The sequence below is a fragment of the Acomys minous genome (genome assembly GCF_964271855.1).
Source record: "Acomys minous genome assembly, chromosome: 13".
Lineage (NCBI taxonomy): Eukaryota > Metazoa > Chordata > Mammalia > Rodentia > Muridae > Acomys > Acomys minous.
In genome coordinates, this window is record NC_140495.1 from 9847378 (window position 1) to 9868119 (window position 20742).

Consider the following 20742-nt stretch of genomic DNA (forward strand, 5'->3'; position numbering starts at 1 on the left):
AGCCTTGAGAGTATTGGGCTAAATGTGAAAAATCAGATTAAAACCTGTGAGTTACATATTCTGTTTATACAAAACATCTAGAGCAAGAGAGTCCTTGGGGAAGAGCTTAGAGACCTCCAGGGGCTGTGAGGAGGAGGGAGCAGTGAGGGCAGCAGTGTGGAGCTTTCTCAAGTGGGTGGGAGAATGTTCTGGAAGTAGAAGGTAGGGACTGTACAACTTTGAGAGCGGTTAGAATACTTATTTAAAACCGTCAGTTTTATGTGGTTTCGTTGTTATTGTTGTTTGAGACAGGATTTCTCTGTGTAGCCTTGGCTGTCCTGGACTCACTTTGTAGACCAGGCTGGCCTTGAACTCACAGTGATCGCCTGCCTCTGCCTCCCAGAGTGCTGGGATTACAGGTGTGCGCCACCGCACCGGCAGCTCAGTTTTATGCTTTTAAAAAACAATTAAAATGGGAGTGGGGAGACAGCTCGTGGGTAAAGATGTTCCGCCAAGAACTGAGCTCAATCCCCAGGACCCACACAGTGGAAGAAGAGAACCAACTCCCATGAGCTGGGCTGACTCCCACATAGAAATAAATAAATACATGTAAGAATGACACAGAGAGAGGGAGATCCCTTGGCTCAGTGGCCAGCTTCGCCCACTTGGTACAAGTTCCAGGTCAGTGAGACAACTTGTCTAAAAAATAAAAGGATAGCAGGTGCCTGAAGACCGACACTCGAGGTTGTCCCTGGCTTCTACACACCTGCACACCCACAGATGCACACGCATACATGCACCTGCACACTCACAGATGCACGCGCATACACACATCTGCACAGCATAAACATACACATAGAAGACCAGAGAAGGATATGTAAACACATACATGGCCACACTAGACTGCCAGATAGACCGGCTTAAAATAAGACTCTTAAACGATCAAATTATGTCCCTTAAAGTTTCTTTTCACACAAAAATGACTATATGGATGATTCCTTTGAAAAATAATTTTAGAGGTGATTCTTGTATAATTAGAAAATTCAGAAGACAAAAACAGAAAATAAAAATTGGCTATAGATACCATCTCCCCGCGAGTCACACACCAGAAACAGAATAAGCTTTTATCCATGGATGTTAAATGGGTCTTACCATTCCAATAGGCAAAATTGGTCCCACCTATAAACATGTACCTACAGAGAGATAAGAGAACACATGTCCTTCACTCTAAGCCACAGCTGTGGGGCTCCCTCTCCCAGGACTGCATACTCACAGGTTCACATTGGCTCCAAGGGTAAGCAGGTAATAGAGGGCGTCAGCCACTATTTCAGCATCCACTGTGACATGGGGTTTACCCCAGTGGTCTAGCCAGCCAGTGTAGAACTCAGAATTGATCTGAAAAGGGAAAAGGCAAGGTGGCCCTTAGGAGACACTTATGGCCTTCAGATATGCTGAGGTGTCCCTGTAGTGCCCAAATAATGCTGAGGTGTCCCTGTAGTGCCCAAATAATGCTGAGGTGTCTCTCTCTACTTCTCCAAGGAAGGAATGGTAAGGGAGATTGGTACCCAGGCATCATCTAGAGCTGGGAGGGGCCGCACAAGGACCTCCAATTACAACAGTACCTACACTGGGTCCCTGAGTACTAACCAACTGTGACGGCTCATCTTACATAATACAACTATAGTGAACCCTACAAATCCATGGGTTCTGCATTGTAGAGCCAACTCATGGTCGATCAGAAACATCTGGTTCAGCTGACAGAATGCTTGCCCAGCATGAGTAAAGCCCTGGACTCCATCTCCAGCACCTCAAAATCTGGGTGAGGTGGTGGTGTCCACCTGTAAACCTGGTTCTCAGGTAGTGAAGGCAGGAGATTCACAAGTTCCAGGCCATCTTTAGCTATACGGTGAGTTGGAGGCCAGCTGGGGTACATGAGACCTCATTTCCAGCCACTCACCTCCCTGAGACAGGGTTTCTCTGTGTAGCCTTGACTGTCCTGGACTCACTTCAAACTCACAGCGATCCGCCTGCCTCTGCCTCCCAAGTGCTGGGATTAAAGGCATGTGCCACCTAAGATTTTTTTTTTTTATAAAGTGTTTTTTTGGGGAAAATTTTGCATCAGTACCGAACATATACAGTCTCCCCAACCCCATCGTTATTACCTAATAGTAAAGTAAAATGGCTATCCACACAGCATGTATACTGCAGCAGGCACAAGCCACATAGAGAAGAATTAAGCCTAGGACAGGATGTGCAATTAAGCCCATAGGAATGGCAGCATTTTACGGAAGGGACTTGGGCAGCTACTGATCCCAGTATCTGAGGTTCGGAGTCCCACTCCCAATCATCCATGGATATTTTGGGACAACCAATTCCCAAAAGGTATTTACCTACATCAGTTTTGTCAGCAGCTTCCATGTTCTCTGCCTCCCGTGCCCCCTGTTCCCCCCCCCCCCCCGCACAACACCAAAATATTTAGTCGGGCAAGATATTTTCATAAATAGCTTTTGAGAACACCCACATGCGTTGTACCTAGACATAAAAATAATAAAAATAAGCCAGGTGTGGTGGCACATGCCTTTAATCCCAGCACTCAGGAGGCAGAGGCAGGCAGCTCACTGTGAGTTTGAGGCCAGCGTGGTCTACAAAGTGAGTCCAGGACAGCCAAGGCTACACAGAGAAACCCTATCTCAGAAAACAAACCAAAACAAAAATATACATATGAGAAGCAGATCCTGGCCCAGCCACTGCTAGGCTCCTCGGGTGTGTGATCCTTGGGGGTGTAGCTCAGTTAGCCGAGTGCCACCGTTGTACACATGAGGCCCTGGGTTTAATTCACCACAGAAAGCCGGGCATGGCAACACACAACCATTCCCCGTGCCTGAGAGGAGGAGGCAGGAGGCTCAGGAGTTTAAGCCACGTTACACCTGAATTCTAAGGGGGCTACCTGAGATCCAGACAGAAGGGAGGAGGAGGAAAAAGGAGAATAAAATAAGAGACAGTTGAAGATACACCCGGCCAGTCCTGGTTATCTCTAGTGCACACATCTCCAGTGCAGAGCGTCTCTCTTTCTTTCTTTCGTTCTTTCTTTCTTTCTTTCTTTCTTTCTTTCTTTCTTTTTTGGTTTTTCAAGACAGGGTTTCTCTGTGCAGCCTTGGCTGTCCTGGACTTGCTTTGTAGTCCAGGCTGGCCTCGAACTCACAGCGAGCCGCCTGCCTCTGCCTCCCGAGTGCTGGGATGAAAGGCACACCGGGTTGAGCTTCAAACCTTAGCACTGGGCCAGCCGCCACTCAGGAGTCAAAAAGAGCTATATGGCCCCAGTCCCATCAGCTGCTGATCCCAGAGCCAAAAAACAAAAAAGGAAACCAGCAAAGATGCACATGTCCTCTTCTGCAGCCTGCCTCCTCCTCTGGGAACAGCTGTGGTGATGCTGGTACAAGCCCACTGTCTCTACCCCAAACCCCAGTTCTTACCAGAGGTCCTTTGGGTTCAAACTTCCTCTGAATTAGGAAAGCTTCTGTGATATTTCTGCCTGCAAATTATAAGAGGGAGGAGAAAAGTCAGTCGTAGGCACAAGAAGCTAAGGAGACTGCTATGGTCACTGGTACAGAATTTACAAGTTGGACTCTAATCCCAAAAATGAACGTATAGGAAGTAGGGGCCAGCAAGATGGCTTGGAGGGAAAAGGCGCTTGCCACCAAGGCTGATGTTCTGAGTTCAATCCCCAGGACCTACTGAGTACAAAGAGAAAAATGACTCCCACAGTTATCCTGACCTCTACATATGCCCCATGGCTCTTGAGCACCCTCCCCTGATAAAAATAAATGCACACAAAAAATTTTGTCTTAAAGACGTGTTTTCAGGAAGTGACTCAGACAGTCCCTCCCCTTCCCCAGTTATGAATTAATGGCATTTGACCCCTTATCATTGAGGAGGGCCCTCACCCCTTTCTGCCATGTAAGGACTCAGTAAGAAACTGATACTCAGGCTGGAGAGATGGCACAGAGGTTAAGAGCATTGGCTGCACTTCCAAAGGTCTTGAGTTCAATTCCTAGCAATGACAATGCTCACAATGCTCTATAAAGAGAGCTGGTGCCCTCTTCTGGTGTACAAGTGTAAATGTTGGCAAGACACTGTATACAATAAATAACTCTTTATTAAAAGAAAGTACCATTGAGATGTAATATGAATAAATTAACAAAATTAAATAAAAAAAAAACTCTAAAAAAAAAAAGAAAAAGAAAAGAAAGAAAGAAAGAAAGAAAGAAAGAGAAAGAAAGAAAGCTGGGTGTGGTGGCGCACACCTTTAATCCCAGTACTTAGGAGGCAGAGGCAGGTGGATCTCTGTGAGTTCGAAGCCAGCCTGATCTACAAAGTGAGTCTAGGACATCCAAGGCTACACAGAAAAACCAAAAGAAAAAAAAAAAAAAAAAAAAGAAAAGAAAAGAAAAAGAAACTGGTGCTAGCAGCAGGAGAGGCCCAGAGCTGTGAATAGTATAGTAGTTTTTTGCTATTATGTTATTTCTTTTAGTTTTTCCTGAGACAGGGACCACACAGTCCAGACTGACCTCAAACTCAACTATCCTCCTGCCTCAGCCTTCAGAGTGCTGAGAGCTTAGGTACATTCCGCTACGCCTGGCTCATTAATTTGCTGTATAACCCAAACTGAACTGGAGGGGTAGCTCAGCAGGTAGCGTGCACGGGGCTCAGGCCTCAGTACACACCAGCCGGCCTGAGTGACACATGCCTGTGCAATCCCAGCACTGGGAAGGTGGAGGCAAGAGAGGCAGAAGTTCAAGGTCATCCTCACCCTTGAAGGGAGCCTGGACTACAGCCCTGTCAACACTCAACAATAATGGGAATACTAAATTATAGTTTGAGCTGAGTGAGGCACTCCCCCGCCTTCCCCCACACTCCCTACTTTCCCTTTTTGTAATCTCTAGACATGAGCATCATGGACATTTCCCTAGTCCACAGGAGGCTCAAAGGCCAAAAGACCCATGGAATACCTATATAAACAGGCTCTAGGAGGGCCCTACACCATCCACATGAGGCATGTGTTGTCCCCTCCATGGCTTTGCCTGAACGCATGCCCTAGCTCACAGGTCTGCCCCCTAAGCTGTGCCTGCCGTCCCCCATGTGTATCTTTAGCTGATGGCTGACCTAGCTGCTCCGCTCCAGGACCAGTGTGCTCTGGACACTTCCTCAGCACTATCCACACAAGAGAGCCACAGATTCTGACCAGCTAAATAGTAGGGTCAAGGCGACAAGGCCACTGTAATTGTGTTATTCTCTGATGAACGGAGACTATTCTAGGAATAAGCTGTATACCTCAGCCATGCAAACTACAGTTCTCAACTTCCCTTCCCTCCCCTTCTCATTTTGTGTGTGTATCCTACTTGTGAAAATTGTTTCTTTCATGCCAGGCGTGGTAGCACATGTCTTTAATCCCAGCGCTCGGGAGGCAGAGGCAGGCAGATTGCTGTGAGTTCAAGGCCAGCTTGGTCTACAAAGTGAGTCTAGGACAGCCAAGGCTACACAGAAAAACTGTGTCTTGAAAACTACAACAACAACAAAATTGTTTTTTTTTTTTATTGTTTTGTATGTACAAGCATGTGCCTAAGCATGTGTGTGTGTACTACATGCAGTGCCTGCCAAGACCAGAAGAGGGCGCCAGATCCTATAGGACTGGAATTTCAGATGGTCGTGTGTGTGCCTATGTGTACATGCATGAATGTATACATGTGTGAGCATGCACATCCCATGGAATGCTCTTGGTATTCCGAGGACACAGTTCTCTCCTCTCACCATGTGACTCCCAGGAATCAATCTCAGGCCATCAGACTTGACATCAATCATCCTTACCCACTGAGCCATCCTGCTGGTCCATCAAGTGAACCTTGTAGAGTGGTTAAAAAAAAAAAAAACAGTACAAAGAAGCTGAGGGTAGGGGTAGCACACGGCTAGAACCCCAGACAGAGATAAGGGGAGCAGGAGCTCAAGGCCATGAGTGAGAAGCCAGTCTAAGCTATGAAAAACCCTGTCAGCGAGAGAGAAAGAGCGAGGGGTGGGGGGTGGGGGAGTCGGGCGTGGTGGCGCACGCCTTTAATCCCAGCACTTGGGAGGCAGAGGCAGGCGGATCTCTGTGAGTTCGAGGCCAGCCTGGTCTACAAAGGGAGTCCAGGACAGCCAAGGATACACAGAGAAACCCTGTCTCCAAAAACAAAAACAAAAACAAACAGAAAAATGAGTCGGGGCTTAGTAGGTTTTAGGTTATTGGGGACATGTCTAGAAAGAGACTATGGCAGTCCCATCTCTTGATGTTTGTCCCAAGATTTCAGGCCATGAAGTAAATAGGTCTCCTATGCTCCCAGAAGGATTCTCTGATATTACAAGACAAACAGACTGTGGATTGAGATTTCAACCACTGTGATCTAAAACAAAACCTTCCGTCCTTATAAGTTGATTGCCTCCAGTATTTTGTTATAGCATACCTGACAAAGGACACTCTGAGACATCTATGTGCTCAAGTCACTTTAGCCACAGCTGTGTTGAAGTGACCAACATTCAGCGGCATTTCCTAGCTGCCACAAACACCGACCTGTTCCAAAATCCACCGTGGCATAGAGGCCCTGCAGGGTCCCACACTTCAGTAATCTCTCATCCGCCCCGTCAGTGGTGAAGAGAATGACGTCATTGCCCAGGTGGTAGCGGAAGCGGTGTGCCAGGAAACGCAGGTAGTTATAATCACAGGCAAAATACGAGCCGTACTCATTCTCAACCTGCGTATTTAGAAAGAAGAATAAGAAACCAGCGGGTGCCAAGGCAGCCTGAGCGTTCCCTGGGAACGCTAGTTCACATCCTCACATCCAAAACGGGCCTCAGATCCAGCCTGAACTGGTTTGGAGGACATGCATAATAATGCGAACTGTGTCCTCTGAGTGAACTTTTAAGGGAGAACCCCCTATTTGCAATCTTACACCTATGCATAATTGAATGTACATAAGATTAAAACCAGGTGCGTTGTGGGACAAGACATATACGGCATAGAAAAGTTGCGCAATCTTTTTTTTTTTTTTGAGACAAGGTTTCTCTGTGTAGCCTTGGCTGTCCCTGGCTTACTTTGTAGACCTGGCTGGCCTCAAACTCACAGAGCTCTGCCTGCCTCTTTGAGTGCTGAGATTATAGCTGAGCACCACTGTGCCCCAGCCAAAGCTTGCATATCTTAAGTCTGCTGATCAAAACAGGTGGGGAGATAGCTTGGTAAAGGAGCTAGCTACACAAGGCTGGGACACACGTAAAAAGCAGGACGTGGCAGCTGGCCCACATCTATAATTGAATCATTCTCATGCAGGTGGGAGTAGATGAGGGGGGGCAGTAAGGGATGGGGGATCCCCCCTTTCCCCCAGAAGGTGTACTGCCTACAGTCACCAGAGAGAAGGGACTTTCCTTTTTTCCGAGACAGGGTTTCTCTGTGTAGCCTTGGCTGTCCTGGACTCACTTTGTAGACCAGGCTGGCCTGGAACTCACAGCGATCCACCTGTCTCTGCCTCCCGAGTGCTGGGATTAAAGGCGTGCACCTGAGAAGGGACTTTTAATTGAGAAAATGCCTCCATAAGATCAGGTAGTAGACGGGCAAGCCTATAAGGCATTTTCTTAATTAGTGATTGATAGGGGAGGGCCCAACCCATTATGGGCTGGTGGGCCTGAGATCTATAAGAAAGCAGGCTGCGGATGGAGAGATGGCTCAGTGGTTAAGAGAAATGCCTGCTCTTCCAGAGGTCCTAAATTCAATTATCAGCAACCACATGGTGGCTCACAACCATCTATAATGTGATCTAATGCCCTCTGCTGTTCTGCAGATATAGATGGAGATAAAGCACTTACATACATCATTAAATATCTTTTGTTGTTGTTTTTTTGAGACAAGGTTTCCCTGTGTAGCCTTGGCTGTCCTGAACTCACTTTGTAGACCAGGCTGGCCTCAAACTCACAGGGATCCTCCTGCCTCTGCCTCCCAAGTGCTGAAATTACCGGGTGTGCCTCCATGCGTGGCTCACACCACACTCCTTTTAAAGTTAGCTGTTCTGCTGTGTGATCAGAAGTGTGCACTGTATGACAGAGGCTTTGGTTTGGAGTCTAGCCTTGACTGTCCTGGACTCCATTTGTAGACCAGGCTGGCCTGAAACTCACAGTGATCCGCCTGCCTCTGCCTTCCTGAGTGCTGGGATTACTGGTGTGTGCAACCACACCTGGCTTCAAAGAAATCTAAAAAAAAAAAAAGGCAGGCTGAGCAAGCCATGAGGTGCAAGCCAGTATGCAGCACCCTTGGCCTCTGCATGGGCTGCTGCCTCCAGGTTCCTGCCCTGCTTGAGTTCCTTCCTGTCCTACCCTGATTTCCTTCGGTGATGAACAGTGATGTGGAAGCATAAGCCAAATAAACCCTTTCCTGCCCAAGTTCCTTAGGTCATGGTGTTTATCAGTGTAATAGTCACCCCGACTGAGACAGAGGCCCCAGATACTAAGGCGGGGTTCTCAACCTTCCCAGCGCTGTGACCATGTAATACAGTTCTTCATGTTGTGGTGACGCCCCCCCAACCATAAAATTATTTTATTGCTTCTTCATAACTGTAACTTGGCTACTGTTATGAGTTGTACTGACAATATCTGTGTTTTCCGACGGTCTTAGGTGGCCCCAAAAGGGGTCAAGACGCACAGGTTGAGAACCATTGCTCTAACCTGAGACTGTGTGTGTGTGTGTGTGTGTGCGCGTGCCCTGCTAATGCGCTGCATAGATCCTCTCATGGCAGTCTATCTGTCGTCTGTCTGTCTGTCTGTGGTTCTTCAGGTTTCTGACTGGGAACACTCAGTCCAGAGAGTGACCCTGGAAACAAATGGGTGCTGTCCACTATATTTGTTGTGGTTGTTTTGAGACAGTTCCATACTGCAGCTCAGCAGAGAAGACACTAGCCCAGGCTGGCCTTGAGTTCACAGCAGTCCTCCTGTGTCAGCCTTCTGCGTGCTGGGATTCCAGGCACGAACCAGCACGCTTGACTTTAGCTTTACTGGTTTGAGGTTAAAAAAAAAAAAAACCTGAGAGAAACACTTCATGAGAAAACCCATCCTACCCATCCCTAGCAAACAAACATTTGCATATCTGGGGCAAGTTTGGCATCCTGAATCTGGATGACCACAGGTGGAAGAGCCTGTGTGTCCTTAGGCAGAGGTGGGAGGCTTCAGCACAGCCCATTTCACCCTGACTACAGACAGAGCACTCCTGCAGGGCCCCCTCAAGCTTTGTAGACCAGGCTGGCCTCGAACTCACAGCGATCCACCTGCCTCTGCCTCCTTGAGTGCTGGGATTATAGGCGTGCGCTACCACTTCTAGCTAGGAGTTATATTTTTCAGCAGGCAGCCACCTGGCCCCTCACAGTGAAACCCTGACCCACTCAGTCTTTGAATCGCCTCAGGTCACCTACACCTGATGGCCACACCCCCACTCCATCAGGACTCATCCCTACAGCAGTCCACAAGCAGGAATCGAACTGTAGTCCTCAGAGAGGCCCACACTTCATTCCCTTGGCGTCCGAGGACCCAGGCAGTTCCACACGGTTCTTTGCTCATTTCAGTATAAACTTGCCTCACCAGTGCCCACTGAACCAGGCTTCATGTTTCCCCTAAGTAATTTGGCAAACACTGAAAGTTGTTGTAAGTCAAGTGTGCAACCCACAGCTGTGCATCTTTGCAGGGCCTAGAGCACATGGGAAAAGACTGGGACAGGAAGAGGGAGAGAAAACATCACAGACCCTATTTATCACCTGCACTTGCCATTTCAGAAATGCTCCAAAGCCTTTCCAACCACAACTGGGTGAATGAAAGAAGCATGTGGTTGTAATTCTGCCTCCTGCCAGCTAGGCAACATTGACCATGTCACTGAACCCTCTGAACCTTTATTATTATTGTTGTTGTTGTTTTATGTGTATGGCTGTTTGCATGCATGGATGTACAGACACCATGAGTGTGCAGTACCCATAGGAGCCAGAAGAGGGCATCAGATCGCCAGGAACTGAAGTTACAGATGGTCGTGAGATGCCATGTGGGTGCTGAGAATCAAACCCAGGTCCTTTGCAAGTACTCAGTGCTCTTAACTGCTGAGTCATCTCTCCAGCCCCCTCTTTGAACTTTTTCATTTAAAAGACACTGTCAGGAAGAACTGAATAGCATTGGCAGGACACTCAAGACAGAGGCATGCACATTTAACAAAACAGTAACATGAGCCAGGCATGGTGGCGCACACTTTTGATCTCAGCACTTGGGAGGCAGAGGCAGGCAGATCTCTGTGAGTTCGAGGCCAGCCTGGTCTATGCACATGGTGAGTTCTAGGACAGATAGGGCCATGTAGGGAGACTGTGCCTTGAAGGGGGGAAAAGGCAGCATAAGGAGCTATAGATATGGCACAGTGGTCATGAATACTGGCTGTTCTTCCAGAGGACCTGGGTTTGATTCCCAGCATCCATGTGAACAGTTGACAACCGTCTGTAATTCCAGCTCCAAGGGATCAACTCCCTCTTCTGGCTTCCATCAGCAACCATGTCCACATGCGCAGACAACCAGATACACAGAATTCAAAATAAAATTACGGCGGGGCTAGAGTGATGGTTTAGTGGCCAAGAGCTGCTCTTCTAGAGGACCCAGGTTTGAGTCAGAGCACACACACAGTGGCTCAGGAGGTCTAATACCTTCTTTTGTACCCTGCAAGTTCCCAAAGACATGGAGTACACAGAAACTCAAATGAGCCAGGCATGGTGGCGCACGCCTTTAATCCCAGCACTCCGGAGGCAGAGGCAGGCGGATCGCTATGAGTTCGAGGTCAGCCTGGTCTACAAAGTGAGTCCAGGGCAGCCAAGGCTAACACAGAGAAACCCTGTCTCAAAAAACCAAAAAATAGGGGCTGGAGAGATGGCTCAGAGGTTAAGAGCACTGGCTGTTCTTCCAAAGGTCCTGAGTTCAACTCCCAGCAACCACATAGTGGCTCACAACCATCTATAATGAGATCTGGTGCCCTCTTCTGGAGAGCAGATGTACATGCAGGTAGAGCACTGTATACATAATAAATAAATCTTAAAAAATAAATAAATAAATAAATAAAGAGAGAGAGAGAGAGATAGACAGACAGACAGACAGACAAAGACAGAAAGGGATAGTGAAAAAAGAGACAGAGAGGCAGAGACAGAGAGAGGCGAGTCAGAGAAAGTCAGAGACAGAGGGAAGAGATGAGAGAGGGAAAGTGTCACTCTCAGCATTGCATCCTGGTGACACTACTATCATTTACATAATGCTGCTGGACAGTTGCCTCCCCGCCTCCCACTCCTCCCATGTCCCGGCTCAGCTCCAGGTACCTGCACAGTTATGATTGGCCCTCCATTCTGGTAGAGCAGAGGCTTCATCTTGGGCAGAAGGACTGCCAGCCATTTATCTACAGCTGCCAGGTAATCTGCAAAACAAGACAGGCGCGGCGGCTGTCACTTACCTTTGTCAGCTAGCTCATTCTATCGTGTGTATGTGTGTGCTTGTGTGCGTTTATGTGATCCTGGATGCGTGTTTATGTGCTTGCATGTGTGCGAGTGTGTGCTTTTGTGTGTCTGTGTGCTTGTGTGTCCATGTGCTCATGCTTGTGTGTGTGTGTGCATGCTTGTGTGTATGCATGTGCTTGTGTGTGAATGTGTGCGTGTGCATATGTGTGTGTGCATGAGTCCCACAGTGAGCTTCGGGGGTCAAACTCAAGTCAGCTAAGCTATCTTAGCAGCTCCATCCTTTTAAAGCCAGGAGACTCCAATGCAGTCTGCCCTGGGACGCACTGCCCTCAACAACTAGCTTCTAAAATGAGACAGCCACTACTGTCTGCTGTACCCGGTCCTGCAAGCTTGTAGTCCTGATGTCATAGTACGCATAGCAACTTACGTTGCCATGGGGCTCAGAGGCAGGAGCACAGACCACCAGGCCCCGTGTGATGGGCACCGAGAGGTACTGAGTATGAGTACTCCTCTCCAACACAGTAGGGGCTTTCCTTCTAAACTTAAGCCCGCTGAGGAGAGGATGTGGCTCAGTTGGTAGAGTGGCTGCCCCGCACGCACAGGCCCTGGCTTCTGATCGCCAGCACTGGACATGAAAGCACAAGTGCAATCCCAACACTTGTGGCGGCAAGAGGATCAGAACTTCTGGACCGTCTACAGTTACGTAGAGAGTGTAATCTTGAATTTCCAGCACCCACATGGAGCCCTTAACTGTCTTTAAGTCCAGTTCCAGAGGATCTGGCACCCTCACTCAGACACACGCACTCAGGCAAAACACACCCAATGCACATGAAAACAAATGCATCTTAAAAAACATTCATGAGGCCAGGCGTGATGGCGCACGCCTTTAATCCCAGCACTTGGGAGGCAGAGGCAGGTGGATCACTGTAAGTTTGAGGTCAGCCTGGTCTACAAAGTAAGTCCAGGACAGCCAAGATAACACAGAGAAACCTTGTCTCGAAAAGTCAAAAAACAAAACAAAACAAAAACCCAAAAAACATTCATGAGGCAACACATGTAAAACCAGCAATAATATAGTAAGAGTGCAAAACAGAAGCATGAGGAAAACACATGGCGTCTAATACACATGCATGCACGTGTACATATACCCAAGCACACATACACCAGCACGCCCACTGGAGAACAGAGATGCAGCCGAAGGGCTGTTCAGGGTATTTCATCTAAAATAATCTCTCGTGGCATGAAAAGACAAAAAGCTGTCACTTACAAACAGCTCTGAAAATGCAAAGAAACAGAAGACACATGGCTACCAAGAAATCTAGTGATATCAGCCCAGAAACAGCCCTGCCATTTCGGCTGTGTAATATACTAAGTGTGTAGGAAGAGAAAGCAAGTGTTGAAGCCAGTTGGTTAACCGCCAACCAGGTTGCGAATTCAAAGAGCGACCTATTTATCAGTGAGATCTGCTCAGGCCTACAAAGGAAGCAGTGTGTCTCCTACATACTCACTGTCGCAGGACGGGTGATTTACACCCCACTAAACGGTGTTTATACAGGACCCTCCCCCAAACGTCTCGCTCTTTTGATATAAACTGCCCAATATCCTATAATTAATCCTTTTAAGGGGCTTCAGTAACTCACCTGGGTCAGAAGATCGGAGGACAATAAATTTTTTCTCTAGTAGCCATGCTGGTAAGCCCCCCTGCAGACAGAAACCAACAAAAGCCATTAGATTGTCCACTTTATGAAAACAGCTAGGAGACTGCTGCCAGCAGGGAAGGGAAAGACAGGGGGAAATGACCTGGGCTTCTGGGAAGCTGGAGTGCAGAAATTAATGCCACTCGATTGATAGTGTTCTGAGAATCAAGATGCCTCTCCTTCTGTTTTGAGACAGAGTCTCACTATGTAGCTAAGCCTAAAGCTGAAATCCCTACAGGGCACAGGCTGGCCTCAGAGTTTTGATCCTCCTGCCTCTTCCTCCCAAGGGTTTGGTTTATGGGCACAGTTGCCATACCCAGCAAAATTCCCCCTTCTCTTCCTCTTTAAAATAATCTATCCATTTAGGGGCTGCAGAGGTGGCTCAGAGGTTAAGAGCATTGACTGCTCTTCCAGAGGTCCAGAGTGGCTCACAACCATCATAATGAGATCTGGTGCCCTCTTCTGGCCTGAAGGTGTACATGCAGGCAGAGCACTGTATGCATAATAGTAAATAAATAAATCTTTTTAAAAAATCTGTCCAAGCCAGGCGTGATGGGACGTGCCTTTAATCCCGGCACTCAAGAGGCAGAGGCAAGAAGATCTCTGTGAGCTCAAGGCCAGCCTGGTCTACAAAGGGAGTCCAGGATGGCTAAGATAACCCTGTCTCAAAAAAAAAAAAATAATTAATTAATTAATAAAAAAAAATAATTGTCCATTTATTTACTTTTTATGTGTGTGGGTGTTTTACCTGCATGTATGTTTATGTACCATGTGCATACATGCTGTGCCCTTAGAAGCCAGAAGAGGGCACTAGATCCCCTAGAGCAGGAGTTACAGTGTGAGCTAGATTGTGAGATTCCACATGGGTGCTGGGAATCCAACCCAGGTCCTTTGGAAGAGCAGTCAGTACTCTTAAGTGCTAAGCCATCACTCCAGTCTATTTTTCTTTTCCCTCCTTTCCTTCCCTTATATTTTAGTTTCTTTGCTGTTGTGTGGTTTTGTGGCGCTGGTAACTGGCCACGTGGCTTTGTACAGACTAGCAAGGGCCCTACCACTGAGCTACACCCCAAAGCTCTTTTTAACGTGCACAGCTTCTCATAATTTCATAACCACTCCACAAGGCAGGCAAAGAAGACCATTCCGTGCCTCCTACGGAGGAAGCCAGCATCTTGGGAATTGCTAAGAGGAAGCCCTCGTGTTCTGGGTCCAGCCTGCTCCTCTCTGCCTGGCACCTCCCTAGGGGAACAGTCCCAACACCACATGGTCTAGACTTCCAGTCTTAGGTCGCCTTAATCCGCGTTGCCCAGACCCCCACCCCAACCCTGACCCCATCAGCCACTCCTGCCTTACTCACGCCTACCGGGCAGGCAGAGCCCTGTGTCAGCACACTCACCATGTCCCACTCGGCACAGATGTAGGGCCCAGGCCTCAGGATCACCAGGAGTCCCAGCTCATGAGCCAGCTTAATGAAATACTCCACATCACGGTCCCCGGAAAACGCATAGTGTCCTGGCTGGGGTTCATGGAAGTTCCAGGGCACATACCTATGAAGTCACACACACACACAACTGAAATTCTCACAGGTGGGAGTTCCACGGGGAGGGGAGAGTAGGGAGCCCAGGCTCTAAGATCATTTGCCAACACAGGCGTCAGCGTGGAACAGGGGCCCGTGTGAAGGCTCATGGGTAAAGGTAACTGCCGCCATGTCTGACCCCAGGAGTTCAATCCCTGAACCCAACTGGTGTAAAGAGAATGCCAGCTTCTACATGCTGTCATCCTCTGCCCTCCACACATGTTACAGCGCACACTTCACACACAAAATAAATACCGTATAATAAAGAAAAAACTCTTAAAAAAAAGGAGTGGGGATATTGTTGAGGACTAATACACAGTTATGGCAATGCCACACTGAGGCGTCAGGTTGCCTCAGAAGTTAAGCAGAGCCAAGTCAGGTTAGTACTTGGACAGGAGACGCTGGACTCAATACTCAATGTTGTATAAACACTGCTCTCCATTTGTCCCCTGATATGCCAATAAAGCAACTTATAGCCAATCAATGAGCAGGGGGCAGAGACTAGGGCTGGACTTCCTGCCAGCCTAGGGAGGAGGAGTTAGAGGAAAAAGTCCAGGGGACATCAGGAGAGGAACTGGAGCAAGGAATGCTACAAAGTGCAAGTATCTCTGGGATGTGCACTGGGAGGAGACCAGATTAGCTTTGAGGGTGAAGAATAGAGTAATATCCAGGTGTGGTGGCCCACGCCTTAATCCCAGCACTCAGAAGGTAGAGGCAAGTGGATCTCTATGAGTTCAGAGGCCAGCCTGGTTTACGTAAGAGTTCCAAGACAGCCAGGGCTCCATAGAGAAACCCTGTCTCAAAAATAAATAAATAAATAAATATTTTAACGAAAGTAAGAATAAGCCAGATGTGGTGCGTAGCGGTTACCTGTTACAATCTTAGCACTCAGAAGCTAAGACAGGACTGTGAATTCTACATTAGCCTGAGATACATAGAGAGCCTATGTTTAAAAGGTGTGTGTGAATGTGTGTGTGTGTGTGTGTGTGTGTGTGTGTGAGAGAGAGAGAGAGAGAGAGAGAGAGAGAGAGAGAGAGAGAGAGAGAGAGAGATGGCTCAGTGGTTAAGAGCACTTGCTGCTCTTTCAGGAGATTTAGATGTGGCTCCTACAACTCACACCACCACTGTGTGTGACTACAGTCAAGGGGATCCAACTCCCTCTTCTGGCCTCTCAGGGTACTGCATACAGATGGTGTATAACCATCCATGTATACAAAACATGGGTAACAAAAAACAAAACAAAGCCCCCGCCCAGTCTAGAGACCAATGTAGCCCTGTGATAGAGTTCTTGCCCAGAGTGTGCAGAAGCCTGAATTTGGCTCTTAGCACTGAAAACGAAACCATAGGAAAATCTCCAACCACTACAAGGCACAAGACTCTTGTCAGGAATGCTAGGCCAGGAAATAGAATGACCCAAACCCAACCAGCTCCTCCAGCTTTGGTGGAGACTGATCATCTGTACCTGAGCCATCATTCTCAGCACAAAGGCTCTGTTGAGGAGGCCCACATACAGCCTTTCCCCTGGATTCCCTGGGTTCCCTGGAACCATCAGCCGCAGCCCACTGGGACTCCATGTGTCAGCTACTGTAAGTGAACTTGGAGACTCTCCCTGGCACAATAGAGACAGAATAGTAGGGCTGGAGAGATGGCTCAGCCATTAAGTTAAAGGCTAGGCTCACAACCCAAAATATAAGAGACAGAATAGTAAGTGGTACTCCCCCTAGGTATCTACCAAACCCACTAAGGCTTTCTCACCTTTTATCTTTTAAGATGCTATTGGCAAGCCAGGCATGGAGGCACACACCTTTAATCCCAGCACTCGGGAGGCAGAGACAGGTGGATTGCTGTGAGTTCGAGGCCAGCCTGGTCTACAAAGCAAGTCCAGGACAGGCAATGCTAACACAGAGAAACCCTGTCTCAAGAAACCAAAAATAAAATAAATAAAATAAAATTTGCTATTGGCAATCCACATGGGCTCTGCAAAACCCAGAGTGGTCAGCTGCCCCAACTCGCCTCCCAGTTAGTCAGCTCCCAGCATCAGAGGAAACAAGGACAATGCCTGTTGATGTGAACCTACAGCCTGGCCCAAAATAATAATAATAATAATAATAATAATAATAATAATAATAATAATAATAATAATAACAACAACAACAACAACAACAACAACAACAACAACCAGGGGCTGGAGAGATGGCTTAGAGGTTAAGAGCATTGACTGCTCTTCCAGAGGTCCTGAGTTCAATTCCCAGCAACTACATGGTGGCTCACAACCATCTATACTGAGATCTGGTGCCCTCTTCTAGCCTGCAGGTGTACATGCAGGCAGAGCACTATATACATAATAATAAATAAATAAATCTTTTAAAAAAACCAAACCAGTAGGACAAGCTGGGTTCCATAAACCTGAGCACAAGGCTTATTTCCTCCACACTCACAGCGGCTACAGCTGCCTCTAGACTCCCTCACGTTTAGCTCCTCACTGGACGTCTCACCAATGACGTGACTGTGGCAGACATTTAAGCTTTAGGAGCTACAGGGTCATAATGTTTGCCGCAAATAGACCCACACCAGAAGTTCATTATAACCTGCCTTCATCCCCTCCTCTGTGTGTGTGTGTGTGTGTGTGTGTGTGTGTGTGTGTGTGTGTGCGCCCTCGAACATGTACATTGTGTAGGTCTGACAACACCCTGCAGAAGTCTGTTCTTCTCTTTTACCATGAAGGTCCCCAGGATCGAACCCGGCCTGTCAAGCTTGGCAGCAGACATCTCCACCTTCTGAACCATTCACTGGCCTCCTACCTTTGCCTCTTCAAGTTGACTTCTGTTTTTACTATTTCTGATGACAACGCTCAAGTGAGAAGTGCTTCACTGTCTGAGGAAAGGCCAGTCACGCTCCTAATGAGCCCCCTCAGAGGTCCACACAGGGCTCTCTCCTGCTTCTGAGCGATGCAATAGCTGGTAAGGGAGAAATACAGCTAGGGGGGAGGGTGTTGGGGTGTCTCAGCCATGGGCCCTTCCTTACATCTGGATGGCGTTCAGCCCAGCCATCTTCATCTTCAGCAGCCGGTCCTTCCAGTAGAAGCGGGGTATCCGGAAGTAGTGAATGCTTCCCGAGATGTAGCGGAAGGGCAGCCCATCCTTGAGGAAGCGGTCGTGGCTGTAGTCAAGCTCAAATGTCCTCCGGGAGACATTCTGCAGGGCAAGGAAAGGACCCCGTGAGAATATGGACCTTTACTTCAGCCTTGGAGTTGTGGGTGGGGCAGGTGACTTTCTGTCCATTTAAGTTATATAATGATTGATGTATCATTTTCTGGGGTATCAAACAGGCCGCTGCTCAATGCTCAGCCCAGCACACAGGGTGATTGTGGAAGTAATGTGACCTTGCCTCAGGCTGGGCCCAAGGTGAAAGTAGTCTTGGGTGGCTTGACCCCACTGAGACCCCACAGAGATAAAGGTATTAGACTCAGAGAGAGGGAAAGTTTCAGCCCAAGACAAAAGACAGGCTCCTAGAGCCGGGTGTGGTGTCACACGCCTTTAATCCCAGCACTCGGGAGGCAGAGGCAGGCGGATCGCTGTGAGTTCGAGGCCAGCCTGGACTACAAAGTGAGTCCAGGACAGCCAAGGCTACATAGAGAAACCCTGTCTTGAAAAACCAAAAAAAAAAAAAAAAGACAGGCTCCTGCAACTCTGCCCAGGGTATTGTATTGCGAAAAGGACCATCGATTAGGAGGATAACGATTTTGGGGAATTGGAGTGAGAGAGATCAGGGGTTCCTGACCACGGAGCAAGGGGAGCAGTGGAGGAAAAGAGGCTGGAGTTCCGGCGAGGAGTGTGGGGACTTCTGTCGGGAAGAGGAGATTCCCGGAGAATTCCGCCAAGGGATTCGCCCCGCGGAACTGATGCCCAGAAGGTTTCATTCTTGCTCTCTTTAATCTCTTTTCCCTCCTGTTTAGGATAGTCGGGTTGTACGGAGTATACCTTTGTTTAATAAATTTATAATAAAGTTTAATTGTTAAGGAACCAGAGCCAACAGGTGACTTGGCTAACAGTCACTGAGGAGTCTATGTCCTTTGGGTCTGCTCCAAAAACTGGGAGCCCATAGATGTTCAGGAGCTGAGACTATATCCACTGTGCTGTGTGTGAGGCATGGGGAGGGGTTGGGGGTGGGGGGTAGGGCACACATCAGCTCAACAGGAAAGGCGCTGGGATCACCAAGACCATTCCGAGTGCAGGGCACAAACCAGTGCATTAGGTGCTGGCGCTGTTGTGCCTGAGAAGTGGAGGCAAGAGGAGCAGGGATCCAAGGCCATCCTTGGTTACATACAGAATTTGAGGCTAGCCTGGGCTACATGAGACCCTGTCTCAAATGAACAAAGCAACAGGTCCGTGGATGTCCATCCTAGCTGCTGCTCCGCGTCCCAGGATGACCTGGGCAAGTGTCCCCTCCAAGTCTACATTTCTTTTTTTCTTTTTCTTTTCTTCTTTTCTTTCTTTCTTTCTTTTTTTTGTTTGTTTTTTTTGTTTTTCTAGACAGGGTTTCTCTGTGTAATCGCCCTGTGTAGTAGTCCTGGAACTTTTTTTGTAAACCAGGCTGGCCTCGACTCCTAGTGCTGGGACTAAAGGCGTGTGCTGCCGCGCCCCCACCCCCAACTCTCCATTTCATCCATAGCTACCAGGATAGCAGGGGAGAGAACTTTAAAGCACTATTTTTGAAGCTGTGGGACACAATCCAGTTTGTGAGTTGAACTGAATGGGGGGTGGGGGAGGGGCGTGGGCAAGGAGTAGACCAGCCAAGGACACAAACCGGGGCATTGCACACAGCACAGTACCACCTCTGAAATGCCTGTCACGCAGTGTGGCGTTACACAAACTGGCTGAAGTGTCAAACTAAGAGTCAACATTTTGAGGAACCCAGTTTGGGGTTTACATCAGAACTGTTAGGCAGGGTGGAACACTGCACCCTGGTGGACAAAGACAGGAAGCAACGGGCAACAGGCACCCACCAGGGCAGGGACACTAGAAGCCATCTGCCTATCATCCATCTGCCTACAATCGTGGAGTTGCCACATGCACTTTTGTTTGTTTGTTTGGGTTTTTTGAGACAGGGTTTCTCTGTGTAGCCTTGGCTGTCCTGGACTCACTTTGTAGACCAGGCTGGCCTCAAACTCAGTGATCCGCCTGCCTCTGCCTCCCGAGTGCTGGGATTAAAGGCGCCACATGCACTTTTAAGCTTCCAGAGCCCATGGTAGCTTTGGAACATCTGGAAGCGATGGTGAGAGCGCTGGGTCACACATCACCTGATATCCACCTAGGGTGCTGACTGCTCCATTGATCTGTCAGTCAGATCACTGGACTTTAAGAATGTCCCCACCTCAGGTCTAGCTCTCTGCCTCTTCGTGGCATCACTAAAGTCAAATCAGTGAGGACTTAGGGCTATTTTCTAGGTGGGACTGGGCACTTCACGTTGGATCATAACATGAGAGCCGAAGATAGATAGCATACATACTGCTTTACTGCTGCTGAGGCTGGATGGGGCAGAGGTGGGGCACTGTTCTAGAAAAAGCACATTCTTGGTGTATAGGAACTAGTCACAAGTGCCAGGAGGCTGAGGAAAGAGGCGAACAGACCCAAGACTGCAGAGTGAGTTTACTGAGGACCTACAGAAGCATTGTCCTAGCAGTAGAGACTGGCCGGTCACTGCAATTTGGGCTAGAAAATCAGGTGTGTGGTAACTGGCCTTCCTTCTCCCCTTCCCCTCACTCCTGTGGTCCTGTCTGCATTCTCGCTACCTGCCCCCAAATCTGTGTTTTAGGTTCTGTTTCCAGAGGAACCGAAATTAAGACAAGCGGTACCAGGAACGGCCTAACGTGATGAGTAACCTTGTCAGTCACCAAGAACAGAGAGCTCTGGGTAAGTTTGACGGTTGGATGGAAGCGGTCCCCCATGGCCTCATAGGT

General features: G+C 48.3%; 1 protein-coding gene across 1 annotated transcript in view; it reads right to left on the minus strand.

The window, feature by feature from the left end:
* Nucleotides 1–20742, minus strand: part of GLB1 (galactosidase beta 1) — a 75884-nt gene that overhangs the window by 40357 nt on the left and 14785 nt on the right. Inside the window, exons 2-9 of the mRNA XM_084754539.1 lie at nt 17808–17977; nt 14604–14754; nt 13154–13214; nt 11379–11473; nt 6581–6761; nt 3453–3511; nt 1253–1374; nt 1132–1172 (exon numbers count right to left, since the gene is read on the minus strand). Of these exons, the coding sequence (XP_084610665.1) occupies nt 1132–1172; nt 1253–1374; nt 3453–3511; nt 6581–6761; nt 11379–11473; nt 13154–13214; nt 14604–14754; nt 17808–17977 (880 nt within the window). The remainder of the gene's footprint in view (nt 1–1131; nt 1173–1252; nt 1375–3452; nt 3512–6580; nt 6762–11378; nt 11474–13153; nt 13215–14603; nt 14755–17807; nt 17978–20742) is intronic.